General features: G+C 42.7%; 1 protein-coding gene across 1 annotated transcript in view; it reads left to right on the top strand.

Moving 5' to 3' along the window:
• Positions 1-25,268, top strand: part of vwa5b1 (von Willebrand factor A domain containing 5B1) — a 141,599-nt gene extending 116,331 nt beyond the window's left edge. Inside the window, exons 18-21 of the mRNA XM_067970091.1 lie at positions 16,773-16,847; positions 19,258-19,318; positions 23,642-23,765; positions 24,516-25,268. Of these exons, the coding sequence (XP_067826192.1) occupies positions 16,773-16,847; positions 19,258-19,318; positions 23,642-23,765; positions 24,516-25,268 (1,013 nt within the window). The remainder of the gene's footprint in view (positions 1-16,772; positions 16,848-19,257; positions 19,319-23,641; positions 23,766-24,515) is intronic.
• The last annotated feature ends 592 nt before the right edge of the window (positions 25,269-25,860 follow it).

Here is a 25,860-nt window from a genome sequence, read left to right as displayed (position 1 = left end):
GGACTGCGCACCTGCGTCATAGGCTGTCAGCTGGAGGAGCTCTATTTAAAGGGGCAGTCCTCCAATGGCTGCTCCTGGAGCAAACACCCACACAGCACAATGGAGCAGCACAGGGGCAAGGCTGCTCCAAGATTCAGCGATGCCTCACTCCAGGTGCTACTGGATGGTGTGAGGAGGAGGAGGAATGTGCTCTACCCGGTGGATGGGAGGAAGTGGCCTGCCTCTGCCACCAAGAAGGCCTGGCTCGAGGTGGCAGAGGAGGTCACCAGCAGCAGCAGCAACATCTCCTGCACCTGAGTCCAGTGCAGGAAGCGCTTCAATGACCTAACTAGGTCAGCCAAAGTGAGTACACTTACTGATTCTCCTACATTCCGTCTTCCACATCACCGCCCTCCACCCCCCAACTCATTCTGCACTGCCAACACTACTCTATCACATCACTGCCCAAAACCACTTAAGGCTCATCCTCAACTTACCTGCACTTCCTCACCTCTCCATTACTCACCCCACCACTACCACTCAACCCAATCCTCATACAATGTCATGGCTCTGTCTCATACTCACCCGCTGATGCATCCCTTTCATGGTCAGCCACACCCAAACCAATGCATTCATCGGATGGCCACGTCACCATCACTCACTCACGCGTCTGTACTTTCTCCCCTTATAGGAGAAGACAGCCCAGAATGCACGGGAGAGGATGAGGATTGGAGGGGGGCCGCAACAAATCGTCGTCCTCACAGACATGGAGCAGGAGGCGCTGGAACTGAGCTGAACTCTCGAGTGCCTGTCCATCGGGGACGCCGAGACTGCCACCCGACAAACGTCTGGTGACACAACTTTAACATTCAGCACACACAATATGAATTGACATGCCTTGCCATCTTCAGCACCTCAGTATGCTCATCGCAACATGACACATCTGTGATGATGCTTAATATTGCCTTCTGTTCTCTTACAGAGCCTTCAGCGACCGCTGTGACGTCAGAGGGTGATTCCTCAGAGGACCTGCTGGCCCCTGAGGGTGCACCGTCACATCTGAGCGAGCCATCCTTCAGGGCCGATACACTTCGGTGGGTCCTAGTCCTCAGTTGGTTGGGTTGGCACCTGGTGAGTTACCACACACATGTGAGCACAAGCAGACACTAGTGGCAGGGGCAGCTACGGAGAGTCTGAGTCAGTGGGAGCACTCCTCTCCAGGCTCTGCTCAGCTGGATGCAGATGATGAACCCTGGGGGCCATCCTTTAAAAGAAGAATGATTGAGGGACAGCAGCACATTTGTGAGGTGCTGGAACAGGTGCCATGCGCACTCTCCACAATAGCGCAGAGGATGGAGGAGTCCAATTCCTGCATGAGTGGAATGGTGGCACAGGTACAGGAGGGAATCTCTGAGATAGTGTCACAGGGACGTGAGGGCATCTCTGAGATACTGTCACGGGTAAGTGCAGGAATGTCTGCGATGGAGAGAAGGCTAGCCTCCATTGAGCTTCAAGCACGGCTCACAAATGAGTCCATTCAGGCCCTGACAACGGCCATTCGGGCTCACAGTGAATAACATTCTGCTGCCTTAAACAGGCAGGCTGATACACTAGCACTGGCCTTAAAAGGCTTCACACATGTCCTCCAAACTGTTGTCCAGCAGGGTGGTAGGAGTGATGTGGGCCTGGCCCAGGAGAGGGATGATGGTGAAAGGGGACATGGAAGTGGGGACGCCACTCAAAGCGCTCCCATGTCTCACCCGTTGCCCCCCTCTCAACCAGTACCCGCAATGCTGCCTCCTCTCCAGGTGGCTGAGTCTGCCCCTGTGCAGGTGCAAGTGGAGCAGTCTTTGGAGGGGCCCTCACGGGCACCAAAACCCAGAGGCCATAGGCCCAAAGCATCTTATCGGTCATGGCATGAACAAGAGCAAGCTGCCTCTACCTCTGCTGCAGCCACAGGGGATGCACCACGTAGAAGTAGTCGGAAGAGAAAGGCGAAGGTTTTGTAAGCATGAAGGGGGATGCACAAGGGTGTTTGACGGTTGGTCATGTTTTTTATTTATATTAACTTTATGTTAAACTCACATTAAATATTATTATTGTCACCACTACTGCCACGTCCTGGCCATTCTTGCCTGGCTTCTGTAATAGGGCCCTTTCATGAGGTTCACCATGAACGGCGACACTTGATGCCACCCATTGGGTCACTCTACAGTGGGTGTATGTGTAGTTGCAGGACTGTTTTGTGCAGGGAGGGGTGGGGGTGGGGGTGGGGCTGGTGTGGGTGCTGCTCTATCCAGGTGGTGTGAGGACTGGACTCTTCACACTGTCTGATGTTAGGAGAACCGTTCACATATCAGTGATTCCCTGGCCTCACGAGCAGCCAGGTGAGCCGCTGCTCTGCCCATGGGTTGCTCCTGCTCCTCCTCTTCCTCCTCCTCCACCGCCTCCTTCTCCTCAATGTGGGTGGCAGATGTGGATGGGGCCTCCTCAAGCGGCTCCCCTCTCTGTTGTGCCATGTTGTGCAGGGCACAACACACTATTATAATGTGTCCCACTCTGTCTGGTGCGTATTGAAGTACTCCCCCAGAACAATCAAGGCACCTAAACCACATCTTGAGCAGCCCTATAGCATGCTCAATTATAGACCTGGTGGCGATCTGGCTGTTGTTATATTGACGCTGTTGCTCAATGATGGGGTTCCTCAGAGGTGTCATGAACCACGTGTGCAGGGGGTAGTCCTTGTCCCCGAGGAGCCAGCCCTTAAGGGTGTTCGTTGCATGGAAGAGGGGCGGGATGTTGGATTCCCGGAGGATGAAGGAATCGTGGCAGCTGCCAGGGAATCTGGCACACACGTGAAGGAATCTTTTGCGGTGGTCACAAATGAGCTGAGTGTTGATGGAGTGATACCCCTTCCTGTTGATGAATAGTCCTGGCTCGTGTGGAGGTGCTCTGATTGCTATATGGGTGCAGTCAATTGCACCCTGCACCCGTGGGAAGCCAGCCACAGAGTGGAATCCCACTGCCCTCTCCGTCTGGCTGAGGTCGTCCATGAGGAAGTCGACGTAGTGCGAGGCCCTGCGAAACAAGCCGTCGGTGACCTGCCTTATGCATTTGTGTGCAGACGACTGAGAGACCCCGTCGATGACCCCGGTGGCACCCTGGAATGATCTGGAGGCGAAGAAGTTGAGGGCAGTGATGTCTTTGACCATGACAGGTAAGGAGACGCTGCTCGGTCCAGCCGGGAGCAGCTCGGCATGAAGGAGGCTGCAGATGTCTGCGACTGACTCTGACCCTCCGTATGCACTGCTCCTCAGAGAGGTCCAGGAAGCTGAGCCTCGGTCTGTAGACCCTGTGGTGAGGGTAGTGCCTCCTGCGATGTCGCTCTCTCTGTTGTTGCCCTCTGTGCTCTTGTGCAGGTGCCTGTGGTGCAGCACTGTGTTGTGGAGCTCCACGTGGTGGAGGTGGACGCTGTGCCTGGCGAGGCTGGTGATGTTGCTCGTCCTCGGATGTAGTGGTGAATGCAGCCATGACGCCCCTCATCCTGACTGCGTGAGTTTGAGGGGGTCCGCAAAGTAGTTAAATATGTTTGAACAGCAGAATTTTGATTGGAAAGTGAGAATTTTCAGTGCAAACACAAAGATCTTGCAACGAAAACTTTGTCTGAAATAACAGAGTGCCCTGCTGCAATAAGTGACCTTTTCTCCCCATCTGTCAAATAAGCATTTGAATCCCCCACTGGCTGCTGGCTGAAACATGGAGTGTTTCCCACAGCACGGGAAACACGCTGAGGATGCTTCAAAATTGCACCCCTGCCAAAATGTGGAGAAAATTAAGTACCTCAAGTACTTAAACTACCTCAACAACTGTCTAAATGATCATCCCACCAGCTTTAATTGCCAATGGGACTTCCGCATTCGCGCACCCAGACTCGTCAATGGGGAAGCCGGAAGTCTGAGGGTTGGAGCCGGGCTCCGATCCCGAACGGGATTTCCCCGATTTTCAGAGCCCCCCACCCCCACCCCAGCCCTCAACGCACCTGCAATATCTCGGGACAATCGAGCCCATGGCAAGTGTAGCATACTTGGGAGGAACAAGTGACTTTGGACCTGTGGTTCCCAAAGCTTTCCACTATTGGGGGTTTTCTTCGCCTGATGTCTGGGTCTGTTGCAGACATGATCAGTCAACAGCTCCATTATCATTGTATCATGCGACTATCAACATGGTAGAAGACGAACTAAATTGACCTTGGTTATTTTTTGTCTAGCAAATCCTATGTTCTGGTGTGGGTTCCATGCATTGCCAGTTGGCAGTCTACGAGTTAATTCTGCAAAACAATACCTCCTTATTCTTGTTCCAATTTAGAAAGTCCCTTTTATTTATTATCATTTGGAAAGTTCAACAAAGTTTTATAACATAAAGTCTTAAACAGCCTGACACTGGAATCAGTTAGAAACCAACAAAGAAATAATCAGTGACAGACCTCGTTTCAGAACTTAGAAGTCCTTCAATAATCATTTACATCAACTTGTCCTTTGTGGTCAGGTTGCGGTTTAGAAGTTGTCATGAAAAATACATCAGGCATATATTGAGGAGAAAAAATAGGCAGAATGGTACATCAGCAAGCAATTGGATTTTTTTTCTGAACTCCAGCGTTACCTGTCTCTTATAATGAACGTATAAAATAAAATCCGTAAATTCCAGTTTCTGGCTGCAGAAAAGTTGATGCTGTTTTTCACACCACAGACAGATTCATACTTCTTAGAGAAGATTGGATTCTGTTATACCTGATAGTCTTTCTTTTCCTTTGCATTCAGTCGCTGCGAAATGACTTGTCTGATTTTATTTCGAACCAAGTAATTGGGTAATTTAAAATGTGTAGTTACGGTTTCCCGACACTAGATGGAGTGTGCCAACTGTTTGACGATTCTTTGGAAAAACTGGCAATGGTTTGCGAACACTTGGCTTTAACATACTTTGACTTCTATACTTGCTGCAAGGTTAAGCAAGCTTTTGGTAAGCTAACTTTAATACCGTTCCAACAACACAAATAGCTGGACAATTAAGCTTATTAGAAGCTTGTCAAAAGTTTCCAGGGAACCAGATTTGGGAATGCCAACAAAATGCCAAAATACTCCGGGGGTAATTTTAATCTAATCTGCTTGGTGGGTTAGCTAAATATTATTCCATCTATGTCAAAAAAAATCACTAGGTCTGTAGCAAACTCATTTGTAGTCCCTCAAGCTTTTGGTAAACAAGGCCTTCAGTGCACTACTGAGGGAGTGCTGCACAGTCGGAGGTGACGTCTTTCGGTTGAGACATTAAACCGAGGCCCTGTCTGTCCTCTCAGGTGGACGTTAAAGATCCCAAGGCACTATTTCGAAAACGAGCAGGAGAGTTCTCCCCGGTCTTGGCCAATATTTATCCTTTGACCAACATCACTAAAACAGATTATCTGATCATTATCACATTGCTATTTGTGGGAGCTTGCTGTGCGCAAATTGGCTGTTGCATTTCCTACATTGCAACAATAGTGACTACACTTCAAAAATACTTCATTGGCTGTGAACCGCTTTGGGACGTCCTAAGGTCATGAAAGGCGCTATGTAAATGCAAGTTTATTCTTTTTTTTATTGATTATAGTGCTGTAGTTGCATCTGTGTCAAACAATGCTTCATTTTGTTCATGGTAACATCTCTGGGGTAGAACCTCTGCACGGGTTCTCCCGAACTCCCACCATAACTTCGGTGGAAGATCAGCGGAAACCCCAGAGAAATGGTGTAAATGACCATTTACGCCATTTATCCAGGTTTTCAGCTGAAGTTACGGTCGGCAGTTAGAGAGAATCCCTGTGGATATTCTATCTTTCTATATTTTATCCGAACTCTTACACTGCCAGCAGATGCTGTCACCCAGACTAGTTTTGTTTCCAGTTGACACACTGACACTGGAACAAAGAGTAATATATTCTACTACTAATGCCTCGCACACATTGGGAATAATGTTATTACTGTAATATTAACCTCAATAGACTAAAATAAGCAAAATTTTAACTAACAATAAAATTGTTAAACACTTTATTCTGTTCTCCTTGGGAGGGTGAAATCCTTTTCGCGGCGGGCTGCCCGGGGACGCCCAGCAAGTGCCTGCAGCTCACTGGTCTCATGTAAATGAGGCCCGAGGCCCAATATCGGGTGTGCCTCAGGCCTACCTGTTGTATGGAGCATAGGGATCATTTCCTCTGCCCAGCTGGCATGAACCAAATTCTACGCCAGTGTTTTCCTACCTTAATCCACGCCTTTGCGTTCGGAAACTTTGTTATAAAGCAATTGAACTTTAGCCGTTAACTATCTATTTCACATTGTGTCATATTGTGTGATAATGGCAATTCAGGACCTCATTATAATATGCAGCATTCCTGGTTCTCAGGGGCTGTAATATAATGAGGTTAGACTGTAGATAATTATCTGATTAAATTTAATTTCTTTGGTTCTATTTTGTTTTATTAGCTAGCATGTCAGAACTTCTTACTCCATTCAATATACTTATTGAAGCATATTGTATGTGCAAATGTAGGAGTACATGTCTGAGTATATGTGAAGTTAGCAATTTTGAAATTCAGTCATTTCTGTCATATAGACTGGGATATGTGATCTAGTGCGACTCACAGTCAAACATGATTTATTTTCCATCAAGCAGAGCAAAGTCGATTGTACAATGAGACTACCTGTTCACACAAACATACATGCTGATTGTATAACAATCCTTTTGCTTTATTTCAGCAGAGCTCTGATCCGGCTTTTGTGCAACATCCAACCAGTAAATCAGTGCAAAAATATTTAAACTTCAAGTCTAGTGGACACTCCCTAATGGATCAATATCAGATTGCAAAAAAGAACTGCATACAATTAATCTCAGCATTCAGAAGAAACTGCTGCATTGACTCTTTGAGCCCTGAGGTAGCACTGCAGTAACTGGCCATCATTTTCACAGTCTATGCTTTCTTCAACCATTTGAAGAAATACAATATAAGAGCATTTGGATATCATATACATTACTTAAAACAGAGTTAGCGACATACAAACAAAAGAAAGGCACTTTAAATATGTCGACGATTATAAAGGTAAATGGTTTACCAGTTACCTCAGCCTTTGGAATTAATTTTCAGCACATACCAATAGCATTAAGCTTTCTATTGCTGGCCTAATGGGAGTTAGGGATCAACAGTTTGAAAAGTCTATGCATAATGTGATCTTGCATTGGCTAAGCAGTTTTATCATGGCATTGTCACCAGTCATTCCCATTTCTTCCCTGATCTACTGAGAGCTGTCAAAAGAATATACAAAAAAAAAATCAAGAACTAAGAGTGGAGCAGAATGGGAATCTTACGGGGGATATGAAAAATGGGGGTTATTTGTGAGTAATGTTGGCTTTTTGCCTTGTTCAATCTGCACATACTTACGGGATTATGTAGTAAAGTAGTACAGCGCTGCGTATAATAGTAGAAGGCAATTAAACATTTAATGAGCACCACAGGCTATATACCCTCATGGTAAAGCCAAAGAAAACACTCTCCCACCCAAAGAAAAAGAGTTAATCAAGTTAATATAGCAATGTTTCACTAAGGCACGAACATGAATGCAAGAATGCAGCTACCTGACACAAATCCAAGAATTGAAAGGATATATGTTGGACCAGGATGGTACCAAGGGAGGGATTAGATTTTAAGTGGAACTGATAGAATTTAATCTGATGGAGAGTAACAGAATGCAATTTCAGAGACCAGTCAATATTGAAGTCATTATTTGATAATGGGTTTCCCAAGACATTACCCCGAACACAGGCAAAAAGCCGACCTGAAGATTGGGAATCTGTCATTGCTGAGTCTTGGCTCTATTTTCAATATTCGAAACAATGGGAGAAATGCTTCATTTTCTGAATAATTCACAATTCACTGACAAGAGCATAGAGGTAAGGCCTGAATATTACCGTAAAGGAGCAGCACAGGATATATATGAATGTGAAGAAAAGTAACAATTGTTAATCATATGTATGTTTACAAATTATTACTTTCCTGCATTAACACACAGAAATGTCATTTAAGGATGTGCAAGTAAGATGAGTTTATATTTGGCCGTTTCCTCTTCTTCACCAAATGCTGTGCCTTGGCAACATTATCCGGAAACATGAGGTCAACTTCCACGTGTACACTGGTGACATCCAGTTCTACCTCACCACCACTTCTCTTCACCCCTCCACTGCCTCTGTACTGTCAGACTGCCTGTCTAAGATCCAGTTTTGGATGAGGTTCAATTTCCTTCAGTTAAAAATTGGGAAGACTGAAGCCATCGTCTTCGGCCCCCATTACAAACTCCTTACCCTTACCACCAATTCCATCCTCTCCCCGGCCACTGGCTCAGGTTGAACCAGACTCTTCGCAACCTCGGCATCCTATTTGACCCCGAGCTGAGCTTCCGACCCCATACCCTTAATCACACAGGACAGTGTCTTGGCATGCTGTAGACTGTCCCAAGTTAACTTGGAATACAGACATTACTGGGTCTGCTTTTACAGGAAGGTTTGTGTAGCACCGTGACTGCCTCTCTGCGTACAATAGTGGGACTGGTCTGGGTAGGTTGGAGGACACCGAGGTTTGCACTGTCCTTTCACACATGAGCAGTGTCATAGAATAAAGATTGTCTGCATTGCAATCTGCTTTGAGCACATGGCAACACGAGTGGCATCTGCAGTGATGACCTCAGTTAAGCTGGCCATAGGCACCTTAGTAGAAACTCTCATGAATGCTTCCACTGCTGCTATGAGGCATTGGGTTCAAACTCAGGCAACGATGAGGGAGGGATTCCAAGACCCAGAGATGCCCACTGTTCCGTGCTGAGACAGATCAGTGGGTCTTGTGAGGAGATGCCTTCCACAAGTTCCATGCTTGGAGGAGTACGAGAGAGCAGCTAGTTGACACTGGTGACAGCTCTGCACCATCACTTAGCCCAGCCTTGTGACAGTAACCACCAGCTCTGAAAGCAATCCTCCCACAGCAACTACTGCAAAGCAGACCGCTGCCACTGATGCAGGATCAGGGTTTGTTATAGGTACTGGTAGCGAGCGGGTCCTCTGTTTCTCATTCGTCTTGCCAGTTGATTTGGTCAGCTTGACAGTGCAGATAATGCATCCATTTGTTTTTGCTGACAAATCCATCATGTTTCTCCAATGCATGAGATTTTGGAGCAGTGTCCCAATGTAAAGTGGGACATTTTATTGCTTTGCACTATATCTCAACAAGATTCTATAACTCCCCTTGTATTAGGTACAAGATTGGTTAAAAAAGCTAATAGACTAGTGAAAGCAACAGGCACTGTTAAACATCAACTTTGTTACAAAGGTCACTTTCTGCATGATTAAGGTCAGTTTTGATTGCTTTTACTTGGGGTGTCAGCACATTAAACCTATTCCCCTAAAGCATGCTCTTTGCATATGTTTAATAGTAACAAGTTTGCCAAAACTTAATTATTCACAAATTAGTTTTCAACAGCAATGAAATAAAAATCTTCATATAAATACCACTTTGTCAATGTCAGACTAGCAGTTTAGTACAGTGCACCAATGTACTAATGATGATTGTGTTCTGTTTCATTTTAAACTACAGTAGAGTGCAGATATAATTATAAGAATGAGACTAGACTAATCATCTCATTGAGCCTGGCTGTCATTTTGTTAGCCACTACAGCTCTATTTCGTTAATCCCAATTTCCCGTCCTCTCTGCACATTCCTTAATACCCCTCCATACAGCAATTAAACTAAGGATCAAATTTCATAAAACTGGTAACAAGTCAATCTGGGCGTTAGTCTATTCTTTTGGATAGCATGATAATACCCAGAGAGTGGTTGGAATGTGGAACTCGCTACCACAAAAAGTAATTGAGGCGAACAGCATATATGCATTTAAGGGAAAGTTAGAAAAGTACATGAGGGAGAAGGGAATAGAAGGTTATGCTGATAGGGTGAGATGAAGTAGGGTGGGAGGAGGCTCGTAAACACCAGCATAGACCAGTTGGGCCGAATGGCCTGTTTCCATGCTGTAAAATTCTATGTAATTCTATGCAATACTAGTGATATTTGCAGAGCAAACACAATGTTGATTTTAGTGGTTCTCCGTCAGATGATCTGATCATCAATATCCAGAATCACTCACTGCCTGTTCTCAATCTTACTTTCAGGAACAGAAGACGCCCCCCCCCCACCACTCCCTCCTCATCATACCTGAAGAACCCTGTTGTTTAAAAGTTCATGTTATTCTTGAGAAGATCTAGTTATTTGCTTAAAGGAAACTGACAAATTCTGAGTCTATCGGAAAGGAAGGGAGAGATGTAATGTATTCCACTGGACAATAGAGGGCGTACTATGAGTTTGCTGTTGTAATAGGCCCATGTCATAATCGCGTAACTTGTAATAACCAAGGACTTCTGTCAATAAATAATCCATGTTTGCAAACAGAAGGGGAAGGAAAGGAGGAAATAAGGAGAATAGGAAAAAAAGGAAATAAATCATATTTGAATAGCAGCTCACCATAGCTGTCAAAACATCCCAAAGTGCTTCATGAGCAATTAATTACTTTGAAGTGCAGTTGCTGTTGCTTTGTGGGTAATTGGGATAGCCATTTTCTGTGCACAGCAAGATCTAGATCCCACAAACAGCAACGAGGTGAATAACTAGTTGATCTGACCATGGATCGCTAATTCTGGCACTAAGTGATACGCCAGCTCAAAGAAGTGGATGAGAACAACAGTGCACCTTGATATTCCTGTTGTTCTCATCCACTTCTTTGAGCTGGCGTATCACTTAGTGCCAGAATGGAGCCAGTGATTTTTTTTCCCCAGTTTTAGGTTTAGAGTCGGTTTGGGTTAGGTTTTGGGATCAATTTTAACTCCCAGCGGAAAACCATGTGAATCAGTTGGTTTCTTGCTTACCTGCAGCATCACGAGGCCATGGTGTTCTATAACTGGGCTTACTTACCATGCTACTGGTCCAGTTCCCGCCCATTCCAGGCAGGAAGTGGGCAGGAAGCAGCTTCCGGCCTTGCGAAAGATGGGCAGCCTTGGCCGCCTGCCGGTATGTGAAAGGGGGTTCTGCGAGGGGCAGGAGAGACGTAAACTTCATCTCCTCACGGTCCCACAAAAGAAAGTAAAAAGCAGACTTTTTGTCACTTCTTCTTCCCGGTAAGTCCTGACTCGGTTTTGCCCAGCGAGAAAGCCACGGTGGCTTCCCTAGTCCGAGTAAAAATGTTGTTGGGGTCTGATTAACATCAGCTCTGGGCGGGTGGCTTAGCCGTCTATCCAGATGCCTGAGTAAATATCGTGGCTGGCAGGATCCGGGAGGCTCGAGGGGTAAGAGATAAGTAACCTGGACCATTTTAACCGCCCACCTGCCCAGTTTCCACTGGGCATGTAGGGTTAAAATTGCTGCCTTTGTGTTTAGTGTTAGAGTTATGGTTAGATTCAGGGCTATGTTTGGATTTAGAGTTCGGGGTATGGTTAGATGTAATATTGGGATTAGAGTTGGGGTTAGATTTATGGTAGATTTTAAGGTTAGATTCAGGGTTATGTTTATGTTTAGATTTAGATTTTTGGATTTGATTTTGGGTTAGTGTTATGTTTAAAGTTAGGGTTAGATTTGATTTTAAAATTAGGGTTAGATTGAAGGTTTGGGTTATGATGACTTTATTTGATTCAGAAATGTTACCTTGTTGAAGTGGGGAGTTTATTTTGAAGGGGAAAGTGTGTACTGGGATGGATTAGTTGGGGCTGTGCCAGTTAGAGGCGATTATATTGCATGACACCGGTTGCAAATGGAAATACCCATCAAAACACACATGCATGTGAAGAAACCTGCCCAGCTAAGCACATTTTAATGGAGTGGGGAGTTGCCTCTGGAAGAGGTAAGAATTTAATTTGCCAGTTTTTACATGTGTTTTAAATGATTTGAAATGAGATTTTATGGGTAATGGTTACAAATGAACAATGACATTGCGGATTCCTCAGTTAAATTTTGATGGCATGGTTTATTAAAAATTATTGGAAAAATTGATTTCAAAATGATGCTCACTTGCCTAAAAAGTGATGAACTCTCACAGTACAAATGTGCACTGTCATAACAGTGAACGTCTGATTTACAGTACTCTTGTAACCAACCGTATATAAATTGATGGAAAAAATGTTCACATTAAAAATGGATTATCTGTGAAATGTAAAATGTCTTAAAATTAACCAGAACGCACCATCTTAATATAAAATTAAAATATTTTGCAGGGGTACGTGCCCCAGACCTCACTAGCAACATTCATGCTAATATGTTCCTGGGAGCGGTGTCATTTGGAAGTGGGGTTGCCAACTCTCCCAGCATAGTGCATGAATCTCCTGGGCACCGCTGCTAGCAGCTCAAGAAAACTTCGCCATTTCAATTTCTCGTCGCAGTGATGGCCTCCTCACTCCGTGACATCACTGGTTGCTGCCATGGAGAAGTCTCCATCTCGGTGACGAGATCTCCCGCGGTCTCCGATTAGGGGGTGACCGGAATCGGGACTGGCTGGTGGATAAACAGCCATGAGTCTGGGGGAGGGGGAAGAGAGAGACGGAGTTGGAACAGGTGTGGGGATGGCTTGTAAGAGGGTGAACAGGGAGTAGGGGGCTCGGGGATGGGGGAGGGGAAAGAGGGGAGAGAATTTTTTCAGACTTGCCAGTATCTTTAGTTAAAGGGGTGTCAGAAGCTGAGATTTATTTTTGTATAAAAGTTTTGAGAACTAATGAATTTGATTGTTTTTGCTGATATTTATTGCCAGGGATGACATGTTACATGAGCAAGCTATGACCAAATATAGGCTTAAAAATATTAAATGTCATTCTGCTTCAGAGCTTCAAGATTTTGCTTCAACTGAATTGGGTGTGCTCACCCTTGAGGTGATAGCGTTACCAACGGACAAGCTGCATATTTCGAACTGTCAGTCTAGACGTGGTGTGAGATGGTACATTGGCCAGCAGTCAATAGGGAATTAAGAGGTGTGACAAAATAGATTACAGCCTGAGCTAGGATTGGCTGCTCTTTTCTCATTGTTCTTCCTTTGGCAGCCAGAGAGAAATCCAATTTGTGGGACTGTTTTGTCATTGTAGTTCAGATTGGGTAGTGACTTGAATGGACAATGTAGCACAATCTAACACTCCATTATTCTAATGATGCACGCTCTAATTAACTCTTATGCAAGTCATTAAAGCAGGACAGGTTAGCATCTGTGTTAGATACAACAATAAAAGCAATCAACATGGCTACTAAATGGTACTGTGTCAAGACTTCTTGTATATTAATTTACTATTAAACATTTCCATTATATTTTGAACTCACATTGCCAGTTCTCATGGGCTGAATTTCCACCTGTTACAAATTATTCCCAGAGTAGACAGAATAGAATTTTGCCAGTGTAGAATTTTTTTAACCGGTATTTTTGTGTTGCTAGGATCAGCATATACGGGGTTAACTCCTTAAGCGACAGAAAGTGTTCTTTTCAACAGAAGCCATCAGCTTGAACCAATCAGTTTGTCTGCTAGATTTTCCTTAAGGTATAAATTTGTTTTGTCCGACATAATGATGGTCTGAAGTGTTAATTGGTTAATCAACTTGGGGGGATGTTATTTGGAGTCCCAAAAATCTTATACCATTGTCAAAGATAACCCACATTCTTCCTCAGAACTACTTCAGGCACTTTGCGGCTTAAATTGTCATTTTACTTAATTTATCCAGCATGGCTCACAGCCAGCATGCCTACTAATGCCCCACTGGTCACACATCAAAGGATAGCCTCCATCTGGGATAGTGACTTTGATTGACAGCTGTTTCTTACACAAGAATTTAGGGCCCTTGATTGGCTGGAGCTCTTTGTGATCGTCAGCTTGATGAACAGAAACTTCATCTTACTGAATTATATTGAGGGCGCCTCCAGGCCTGGAGAGTGAGCAACCACTGCAAGGCTATTTGGTTTTTAAATCTGTGTGAACTTGACCAGGAAGTAAGCTAGAGAAAGTTTACAGTAAGTGGTCTTCTGTTTTAAATTCAAAGTAAGTTGCGTCTTTGTTGTTTTATATATCAAAGAGTGTAGGAATATATATATCTGACTATGTCAACATTTTTACTGTTTTTTCACTTAAGTAACCGAACCACTCGTTGGTTCAAAGACTGCGTTTTAAGTTGGCGAAACAGTTTATCCAGTCTGCTGTTTGTAGACATGTGGTGACCCATGATAAATTTGAGTAGCCAGTGTACAGAGTGAGGGTTCTCTGTTATGATCTTTAGGTCGTGGTATAATTTACCTAGATATTGGGTGGGAAAAATTGCACTTGGTTTCTATAAACTTACCGCTGCTTCTGCTTGGGCCTTGAATACAGGATATTTGCATTCCCCTCACTTGGCTATCATAAGCATCTTCAGCTGATGGATTCTCCATCAGTGTTCCTGAGCTGGTGATCTAGTACACTGTGGAAGTGCAGAAGGCTCTGTCTCTGTACTTGCGTCTAGTGTAGTAGTGATGGCTGTGTGAGCATCTTCTGGTTTGGTGTGTGATGCAGTGATACATTGGAATCTGAATGATCTTGGTTTTTCTGAGATAAAACAACAGTAGTCATTATCATATGCAGGCAACACATGAAAAGCACTGCTCATGTTTATATATTACAAGGCAGAGAATAATATCCGTAAAAGGCTAACTCTTATTGCAAACTAAACCTCTTATCTGATAAAATGAAGAGGGAACCATTGAATGGAAGGGAAGACATCTCCCAGGGTCATTGGTAGATGCACTCATTTTTTTCTCTGTCATCCCTCCTGACTCTCTATTCCAAACATTTCCATAATAGCTTCTTTGAGTGATGTCAATGCTGTGCTCTCCTGTGCCCAGCATCCATAGTCTATAGGGTCTCTGTCAGCAACGAGAAATGGGCTCATAGCGAATCAGTAGCCCGTTTTACACTGAGCCTGGTTTCCTTTTCCATTTTAGTCAGTGGAAAGGCTGCCGATTTGCTGTGAGCCTGTTTCACGCTACTGGTGATGACCAATTTCACCCACTGTTGATAAAAATCAACTTTTGCTTAGTTTTCTTCTTGATGCCAAGACCTGTAGCTATGTTCTATAGTGATGGACATGGCATAACCCTCCTCCCAGGCATTCTAATTTTGGGGGGTGAGGTGGGGTGGGGAGGGGTGGGGGCATACCAGAAACAGGTATTGCTACGTTCCTAGCCAATATCTGTCTATTAAATTCATCTCTGCATCACTGAACTGTGCCTTTCTGATCTATTTCCCCACTGTGGCTCTAAATTTTCTAATCAACACTTGTGCACTGGTGAAGGGGTTTTTTTTAATATAGGGATCAAGAGACTGTCTTCCTTCTTTGTAAGGTGCGGAACTGTGATAATTGCTGCTCTGTTGCATTTGGTTCAAAACAGTCCACTAAACTCGACAAATATTGAGCACCTTGGGGACGCTGAGAGGAACATACAGCCATTCTCACCTCTGTGAATTTGTTGCATTTGATAACAAATACATCTATTAGTGGTCCAAATGTCTGACATGTGTAACTTGTAATAAGGCACTGGGAATGATGTTATTGTGAATTAGAGTGTATATATGGGTCATTTAACCCATTACAGCAAGTGAAAAGCATCGCGAGGCAGTGAATTGCATCAGTTTTTGTGGTATTTGGGACAGCCACTTAGCAAATAAACGCTGTTCTGGTTCCAGCTGTATAAAATGCATTATTGTTTTTTGATGAAAGACATTAGTTATCGGCAAATTATCTTCATTTCCATACCAGTGCACTCAGCCTAGCACAAAAATTGAGAGAGACGTTGTCATCTCAGTAAAGTAGTCACCATTGGTAGTTTGCCAAAAATGTACTTGAAAATGGCCACATTAGCTTTCAGATAAATTGCAAATATAACCTTGATCTTTTTGGAGCGTCTCTTTGGTGGAGCACAAGTTTTTCTGCGGCACTGTCAGTACTCTGTATCTGGAACCAATGCTACACCATGCAGGATCAGGGATAATGCATCTTATTATACAATAAGTTAAATTGCTGTCTATAGCCAAAGAGGGAAATTACAGAATATTTATTGCAGCTCAGACAAATTCACATCATCTCTCCTTAGTCGTGGTCAGATTCCTCACTTTTTACTCTTAATATATAATGAAGTAAACAATAATAAAACAAATCAATCAAATGAACACTGAAAAACAAATCTGAAATCTGAATAAATGCAACGCAAATCCAATGGTCAAGATATTGATATGCTCAGTTAGTAATGCCCAAAGGGCTGTGGGTGCAAACCACTTGGGAGAAACTGGCAAGCAATTACAAAGTAACCAGCTTCTCCAGAGTTGTTAACATCGTCAAAAATAATGAGCTCTTCTCAGTCTCTTCCAGGTTCACAGTGGGCATAAGTTCACAGAACAAAACTGCTCTCAAAAATCACCATTCATTCAGCAATATTAGCCAAAGAGGGTATCCGACCAAAGTGGAAGCATTATTTCTGTGGAGCTAAAATTTTGGTGGCCAACTTTGAGCACTTTCCAGTGGTCCCTTTAAGGACAGACAGGGATTAAAGCCGGGAGATTCCTAGTTTGTGTTGCTCAGCTACTCAATGGCTAAATCTACTGAGCCATTGGCGAGCTCACTTATTTCTTTTGACTAAAGTTGTAGAAAATGTTACCTTGAACTAAAGTATTTATGTATTTTTCAGCAATGGAGGATAATAATCAATCACCCTGCAGTACCCCTTCATCCTCAGGATGGGAGAGATGCAGCTTCACTGAAGGTAAGGACTGGATACTTCTTTAGTTTAGTGAATTCACACTGGAGAGTTGTGTAATATTTCTTTTGCTTTGTCTAATTGTTCATGAAGTTTCTCTGGGACAGATAGGAACAGTATAGATTTGTAGTAAATAATATCGCTAATGTATTTTAAAAAATTACACTGTGGTCATGATAGAAACAGCAGACCAAATTAGATGTTTTGATATTCAGGTTTTTTGGATGTTTTTTATTCTTATCAAAGAAAGGAGTGTTGGTGAACTATAATAAAACCATTTTTGAAAATGTAGCATAGGATTTGCAGGCTAGAATTTACAAAGATTTCTTCCACCAATTATAGATGATTGTGCAAAATAATATGTTGCTGTGCAGTATAACTGAAAAACCACATTGCTTCCCATCTTTGACATTCCCAAACACTTCATCCAGTAGGAAATCATATGATCATAACTCGAAAGATTACACCTTGTGAGTGACTATGAGACTTCTGTGCAAAAATATACACCTGGCCCATGAATTGCATATGACAAGCATAGTGTAAACAATCTGCACACTAGAACCATGTATACTTCAAGCCAAGTTAATTGCTATATTGAGGAATTAAACAAAAAATAAATGAATTAATGTAACCATTACTCAAATAAAATGGAGCTTAAGCCAAAGAAAGGGAGACTGAAGGAGAAAATACAGTAAATTGAGTTAAGAAGTGCTATTCAACTCTGTTAGAAAAATGGTTGTTAATTTGCAAGTTTCCAGCTCACACACTATGACACTAATGCAAACACATGCATCTCCACCTTAAGTGCCAAAGGGGAGCTGGAAAATTGGGCAGACCCTGTTTTCAATGGGATTCTGCCACATTCAGAGGAGGTCGGAAAATTACAACAGGGGGAATCTGGGCGGATCATCCACCCATCCCACACTGCATCTCGGAGGCATGGCTACGGGAGTTCATTGGCTTCCCTGGGAAGTTCCGCCCAGTTCACCTCCTGATAGGCCTAATGGAACCTAAGAGAGCTGGCACAGGTTCTGGAACGGGGCTTCTGAAGATCCCAAAATGTAGGAGGGAACAGTTAATCAATCCTGGAAGGGATCAATTACCATCTGGAGATGACTGCTTTGCGATCTGCGGAGTTGGGCCACAACATATTTGGGGAATTCCTTCTGTGCTGCGTTGGAGCAGTATGGTACCCCTCCCACTTTCTGGGCCACTGTCAGAACTGGCAGTGCTGATACCCACTTACAGGCACCAAGAGGCACCCCAAATATGTTAATAACTTGCCCCTGCAATTCGGGATGGGGTTTACAGCGGGGTCCTGAAGCAGCCGGGAGTTCCACTCCATTGCACATCTACCAGTGGAGCAGGCTTTCTGGAATTTGGATCTTATTATAGTACACGTCAGGAGTAGATTTATTACAATAATATTAACTCTATTCAACTCAATTTACAATTTTATTAAAAAATTTTTTAAAAATTTAATTCTACTTTCCCGCATCGTCTTCTTTCCTATTCTCTGGACTTTTAAAAAATGTATTAAATTTTTCTATCTAATCTATTTTTTCTAAACTTTATTCTCCTGATAAAATTAAATATAAAACATTTGCGTACTTCATCTCTTCTTCCTTTGGTCGCATTTGGAAAATATTGCTTTTCATTGGCGGAAAACCAGCTTTAAAGGCTATCCTTTCGACTAATAGGAGCGCAAACATGGGTGATTGAAATGATTGTATCACAGAGGTTTTATGCCTCAAAACCCATAATAGATCCCAACAGTGGCCCTGGAAGCCCAATCACATCCACATAGGTAAAACCATCTGCGGCATTGCAGAGGGTTAAACAACAGTCTTATCCACAGATAACAATATGCTTCCAGACTACTGACAGCGCACGGACCCCTTATTAAAATCTAGTGTTGAAAAATGTAATATCCTGAATAATATCCTAGTACTTAAATGCTATTGCCATGGCGACGGAGCTCTTTCAGTTTTGAACTGTTCCACAGAAAGTTATTACGTTGAACAGATAAAAAGATGGATTGTGGCTCAGATTCAGTGTGAGACAGCTTCCATGGAATAGTCAATTGAGAATAAAGAGTATAATGGAAGTGTAAGTTTACTTGTGGGGACATTGAAATGAACGGTTGGAAAAGCGTAGGCAACATGCACTGGAATTTCTGATCTGCGATACCTCCGTGGTGTTACAGTAACAAAAATGGTGTATGACTTTGCTCCCTCCCCGAACAAAATAAAATTGGCATGCATTTTTTCATCTTGACTGCGCTCTATAATGTACCTCATTTTTGGCAGTAAAATATAATGTATATTCTCAATTATGGAAAAGAAAACATAAGTTGTCACTTACTGAACATGTCATTTTGAATTATTTCTGATTGTACTGCCTCTCTATTTTTCAGCACCACAGAGAAGCCCTTCAGTTTCATCCCAGCGATCTGTTGAAAGCCTGTTTGCTGCAAGGTACCTGAACTGTGGCATTAGTGCCACTAATTCTTAATTCATCATCTTGTTTTCTTTCTTTTTTGCTTCTTCTTTATGCTCTGCCAGGTCAGGGCTGTGAGTGCTGGGATGTGGAATACTTTCCATTTCAGGCACTTGTGTCAGTATCAGGTACACCCAGCTCAGATATAACAGGTTTAGACAAAGAATAAAGCTCTTCCCTGGTAATGTGTCTCAGCCCAAACTTCAGAAAAACACTCTACCGCCCCACTGCATCAGTGTGACTTCTCTACTTCATATGCCAGTCATCCTGTACAATCTCTGATTGAAACTGCCAATTTGTGCTGAAATAGGGATCAGATTTAACTGTGAGCCTATGTCCACCAGCAATTGGATTGACACAACCCAAATTCAATTCACATCGGACACTTCAGCTGGATCTGTCCCAGGTCCCAGAGGTAAAAGACCAGTCTGCTACTTACGTATTCACTATGTTTGCTGTTATTCTCTAATTTTATTGGCAGGGAGTCTTACCTGCTCATATCTAACGCTGAATGTATTTTTCAAACCACTGTTCCATTCACATCTGAGTGGGTTTTAACTAATACGCAGCGAGAACTGGAAAACCAAATGAAAATGAATGTCCCGGGATCAGTCAGTAAGCAGATTATAAATGTAATGAATCTACTGCCTCAACTGCAGAGGTGCACGCCACTGAAATCCAGTGGGGACTCTTTAAATAATGGCCCAATTACGCTTCACATTTTGGGTTGCTGTGATGCAGTATTAACTTTGTAGCGATGCAGTGTACCCAAAGCCAAGTTGGCACAGTGGCATGTGTTGGGTATGAGACCACCCCGAGGAAGTAGCCTTATGCAACTTGGACTTCACTATGACATCTATATACCTGCAACCACACAAAGTCAGCTTTTAAACTTGAACTAGCAGAACTTCTAACAAAAGTCTCCCCAAGCCTCTGTACATTACATTGAACGAGGAAAATGCAGAGATGGGGAGCTGGCATTCACACTGTGACACATGTTGTGTACCTATCCTGAGCATCACGTTGTCTATGGTTGCACCACCGTCAGAATGGAGAAGGAGAGTCTGGACCTGGGTGAAGGAGAGAGCAGCAAAGCCTGGGGCCCGAACTGAAAATGGCCCATGAGGTCATGCTAGAGCACTGATGGGCCACCCATGTGCAGGGACACCAAAAGAAGGATTAAGGAGATTGGCATCACACGTGAACAGCAGAAAGTGCCCAGTTAAGGATTGCAAGTTTCAGGAATGGAGCGGAAGGCAAGCTACAGACCCCAGACAGTTTTAAAACAAAATCATTGGACCTTGAAAGAAGTTGGGATTTATTTGTTTAGCCCCGAGAAAGTGCCAAACTCTGATTATAGGTGTTCAGAGCAATGTATTTTTCACTTGATCTGATTTTCCATCTGAAGACTGTATGGCTTTTTCTTTCTCCAATTAGAAATTAAGGGTATATCTTTAAAGCGTCAGCATTTTTGTTATGATTTGCAGCAAGGCTTCCTGTTTGTAAACCCAACCTTCTTTTTTTAAGTATAAACTGAAGTGTGAGACAGGAAGAGAGGAGCAGCCTTAAACTGGGAATCGTAGGCATCGATTTTAACACTATCCATTAACATCACCAAGGTTAATTACCCAGCTTGGAGCCGCTGGGAGATGACCGTTCTCAATTTTAATCTGCCCGACCGAGCAGGCAGCAAGGACAGCCACCCAAAGCCGGCTTTAAATATCTTTACATATGCATGTTGGGTCCCGGTGATGGGGACTCGCTGCAGCTCATTGGAAAAATTGCAGGTGCAGTGCTCGTGATTTTCTGTTCATGGATGTCTTCAGCATGAGTCAATGGCTTAAGGAGAGAAGGGGAGAAAAGTGGAACAAAAAAGATAAAACTGTTGGTTAGGTAGAGTCGCTGTAGAAATGATACATTTCACTTGTATCAGAAGTGCTACCTCAGCATGTTAAATGGATCAGTAGATTATGGCATATAACCGAATGAAAGAAAATTAGAAACACTCTTACATTCTCCTGGTGGAAATTTTTATAAATGTTATTGTGTTTTTGCACTATTGCAGTAGTGTTTTCAGAGTTCTTTAGGCACAAGCTGTGGATTGTTAATGAGCAGTTTTTGTTGCTATTGGATTTGTTGTTGAACAATCTATGAGAGCTGGTTAGTTATTTGGAGATTGGTAAGCACTGTGTTGTAATATTTGATATTGCTGTTAAAGCTAAGACCACAAACCACAATATAATGGCACAGGACTTTGGAAGAGCAGATTTTGGAGTTATGAGAAGAGTCTGAGGGAAACAGTATTTGTATAGTATATTGAGCATTATTAAACATCCCAAGATGCTTCATATATGAGAAGATGGACCAAGTGGCAGTAAGAAAATTAAGACAGTTGGCAAGAAGCCATGGTCAAAAAGATGGATTTTGAGGAGGCTTTTAATGGGGAGCAGAGAAGTATCAAAACAACAGGTTTAAGAGAGGGACTTCCAGAGGGTAGAACTTGGGCGGCTGAATACTCTTCTAGCAAATGAGCAATGCCAGAGGATGCACCGAAGGCAGGAGTCAGAGGACCTAAGGGTGCAGGAGGGGAAGTAGGGCTGCAGGAGGAGGTTGCAGAGCTGGGAGTGGGGACAATGCCTTAGCTGGATTTATAAACAAGCACAAGAATTTTGAATTCAGTGCATTGAGAGCCAGGGAGCCCGTGGAGGTTGGTCAGGATCGGAGCAATGGGCAAATGGGTCTTAGTGCAGGACAGGATGTGAGTAGCAGAATTTTGGACAAGTTGGATGTGTTTTAGGAGCGCAGGAGGATTAACTAAACTTATTATCAGTAAGTAGTCAGTTGACCCTTCCTCCTCCACCTGTGGTCACATAGCCCCTAAAAACATTTGAACCCCCTCCACAAACTGCCCCCATTAAAAGAAAATTGTTTTGCACCCATAATTGTCTCTGCAATATACTCTTGGGACTGCATTGCTGAAGCAAGGAGCATTTGTGCTTAAATGTCAACAATAGTCATTAATCTGAGTTGAAGTTACAAAACGTCACCATTGATTACGTTTCTGAAGGAAACCCATTGCATTTTAATAGGCCCTAAACAAGCACTAAACTGGCTTAACACTGTTTTTTCTTTGGCTATTAACTGCTTTATTAAACATTAAGCAAGTAAATGAACAGGAATAAGTGCAAACATTAGGGCTAATTCTCCAGATGGGGAGTGGCAATTAATGTGGGTAAGATTATTTTCCATCTGTTTAAATTAATGGGTGGAAAATTGGGAGTTGCAGGCCCACGATTTCCTGATCGGCATTCCCTGCAAGCACTGTTCCTTGCCTGGAGAGCCCGGTCGGAGAATCAGCCCCAAATATATTTACGTTCATTACAAACTTTACTACTCTCCTCAAAATATCAAAAACAACAACACAATTCTCCTGTGCAAAGCAAGGAAAGTTTTCACTACTGGGACAACTTTCATTATTAGTGCAAAACTCAGAATGCCGCTAAAAACAAGTTCTTGTTGTTGGTGCTTTTCGCCACATTAACGCCATGAGGAAATCAGGCTGCAAGAGTCAATAGAGAGAGAGCTTTCTTAACAGCCTCTCAGTAACTTAAAAATATGATCCATGTAACATTGATGAGGAATTTTGAATAACAGTACATGCGTGTATTGTACTGCGTGGGTGCACTATTTCACAATTGCATTTTGATTTTTAGCATAGTCAAAATGGATTTTAACCTCCTGCAAAAATCAAATTATGATGCATCTGTAACAAATTATTTGGTTCTGGATCATATTAAAATTATTTAAGATTCATCATTTCTCATTATCAGCTTGCCATGCTGATAATTAATTATATTTATGTAAGTGAATGCATTTTACAGGAAACTCTTTACAGTGTAAGCCTCTTGAAGTATTTAGCCGTGTTTGGACTGCTCACCCGGGCCTGTGCTAATATTAAGATAAGGTCTCGGGTCCCATCACTTGTAAATGCTTAATTATTTAGTTGAGGATCTGCAAATGAGGCAAGTTGTTCAAATCGCATAATATTACAACACGTGTCTCCATAGGAAGCTCCCTAAAGTATCTTCTGACCAGTTTTTTGAACACACTGCTTACTCCAGTAATGGAAATATACATTTAGAAACACATATAACTTTCTGTGTTAAGTGGACAGATCTACAAATACTCACCAGAAATAAATCAAGGGATAAATTACTTATAGCCCAGTTATTATCATTAATCGTCTCCCAGCCAGAGTGTTGGCGGAACTTTGAAGAATCTTTTCTTATACTTTGTTTAAGGTTGAGCCTCAGTAAAACTCGAATGTTGACTTGGGCTGCCAAAGGATTTATGTGCAGATCGCCCAGCAAGATGAGTGAGTCTATCTGTGAGCCAGAGGGCGAGAACAATGACTACCTACCACTGGTTAGTGACAAAATTGTGTTCAACTATTTTTACTATTGAAAGATGTCTCATTTAATTTGTGGGGGGGGGGGGAAGAGTGCAAAAGAATTAATGTGACAGGTTCTACTCAGAGAAACAAATGCTGTTAAAAATCTAGGCTAGGATTATAACTGAAATATTATAGTTTGGATTCTGTTGAAGCCTATTATTACATGCAGGCTATCCAGGATGTAGCTGTATGTTTCTTCATTGTTTTAAATCATGTGAATGTGAACAGTGAGTATAGAAGAATCAACTCAGGAGAAGGGGAAGATAAGAAAAATAAATGAATGAGTGACACCAGACAGACAAAGGCTCAAAGCCCCTCCCCATACCACTCAGTTGTAATGATGACTGTTTCCATTAAATGGATAATAATGAATGTTTAATGGGCATTGTGTTGTAGTTTGTATTTCTAATTCTCCACTATGCAAATGGTGATCTGTTAGTTGTTTCCCTATCCACTTGAGTCTAGTCCATTTAATGTTCTCCTGTTGGAAATATTAACCAGCACTTTTCCAAATAATCTAATTTCAGTAATTTGTCTGAACTCTAAGTGTACAATAATTGTAAATATAATTGTGTATATTTAACACTTATCATGAGTGGACTTTCTATTTTCCATCAATAAAACCTCTTAATATTATGAATTGAATGATTAATTGTTTGTATATCCCCATCAAGCTGTATATTATTGCCGTTGTAAAATAGTGATATCATTGCATTTTTCAGGTTATTTTGCAGTTGGCATCAGGGGCGTTCTTGTTCAATCAGGCTTTTTGTGACGCTATTAACATTCCCATGGAAAAGCTGAGATGGACTTCGCCCTTCACAAGTCATCGATCAAATGTCAGCCCCACTCCTCACAGCTATTCCAATACCTTCAGTGACAAAAAAGCAGCCCAGCATGATCAAGAGAATGGATCCACGGGGCCCATCCATCAGACAGAAGCTGGGAAAGTGGAAACTTTGAGTTACTTGGGAATAGATGAAGTCCAAGGTGATTCAGAAAAGTTAAGACCGCGGCACTTTTCAAGCAGTTTGGTTGAAATCCAGTCAAGGGTTACAAGTGGTAGTTCCGAACTTCTCCCCCCATCAGTCACTGTGCGGCGGTTCTCCTCTCCAGGAAACCCCGAGGCTTCGAGCGCCTCACAGGCCGACAGTGGCAGAGGGTCTGAAACAGACAGTAGTGACATTTCATTCTCGACAACTTCAAATGAACTTCAACAGTTCACGGACCCAGAAGGAACAATCTGGTCCACAGCTGTTGCCTTAGCCTGGCTGGAGCATAGTTCAGCTGCATATTTCATTGAGTGGGAGCTGGTGGCCGCAAAAGCTAGCATGTGGCTGGATTCGCAGCATATACCTGAGGGTCGTGAACTTACCACTGTCAAAGCTTCAGCAAGACAGTTATTTGTCCTGTTAAGACACTGGGATGAAAACCTTCAGTTGAATATGTTGTGTTACAACCCAAACAGTGTTTAAATGTTTTGCCTCAGACAGCTGAATTTTCAATCTTTATTCTTAACAAAATTCTTTTTGAATTTAGCAATTGATTTATTAATGATTTTCCTAAGTTTTACACATTTTTGCCGTACAACCTCCCCACAGGCACCCTTCAGCTGGGAGAGCGTATTAGTCTGGGATGGGGTAGTTCTCTAATGATATCACCATTGCTGGTCTGTATTGCTGATAGGTTTTATTTTTTTGGGACGGGTTAATTGAACTTTTCTTCCTGAAATGATAATTGAAGCAGGATTTCAAACCTGGGTCTTAAGCCCGTGTGTGTTCAGCAGATGATCTGATCGATCCGTTTGTTCTTTATTTTAACCCTTTGAGTGCCATGGATAGTTTTACTCAACCTAGCACCGTGGGGCTCGGGAGATCACTGTGGGTCTATGCCTTTGGTATCCCTCTTCTTGATTTGATGTGTAAAAATGTGTCAGAGTTTTAGATCTGGTCATGACCATGTCAGTTTTCCAAGTATTGAATTTCAATTGGCTGGAAAAATTGCCATTAAAGTTGGTTTTCAGCCAATGAAAAGATTTCCAAAATGGATGGCACGAGTCAGGGGGAG

Source organism: Heptranchias perlo, chromosome 32 (assembly GCF_035084215.1).
Source record: "Heptranchias perlo isolate sHepPer1 chromosome 32, sHepPer1.hap1, whole genome shotgun sequence".
Taxonomy (NCBI): Eukaryota; Metazoa; Chordata; class Chondrichthyes; order Hexanchiformes; family Hexanchidae; genus Heptranchias; species Heptranchias perlo.
Note: the sequence above shows the minus strand (reverse complement) of the source record. Positions and strands in the feature narration are given on the sequence as shown.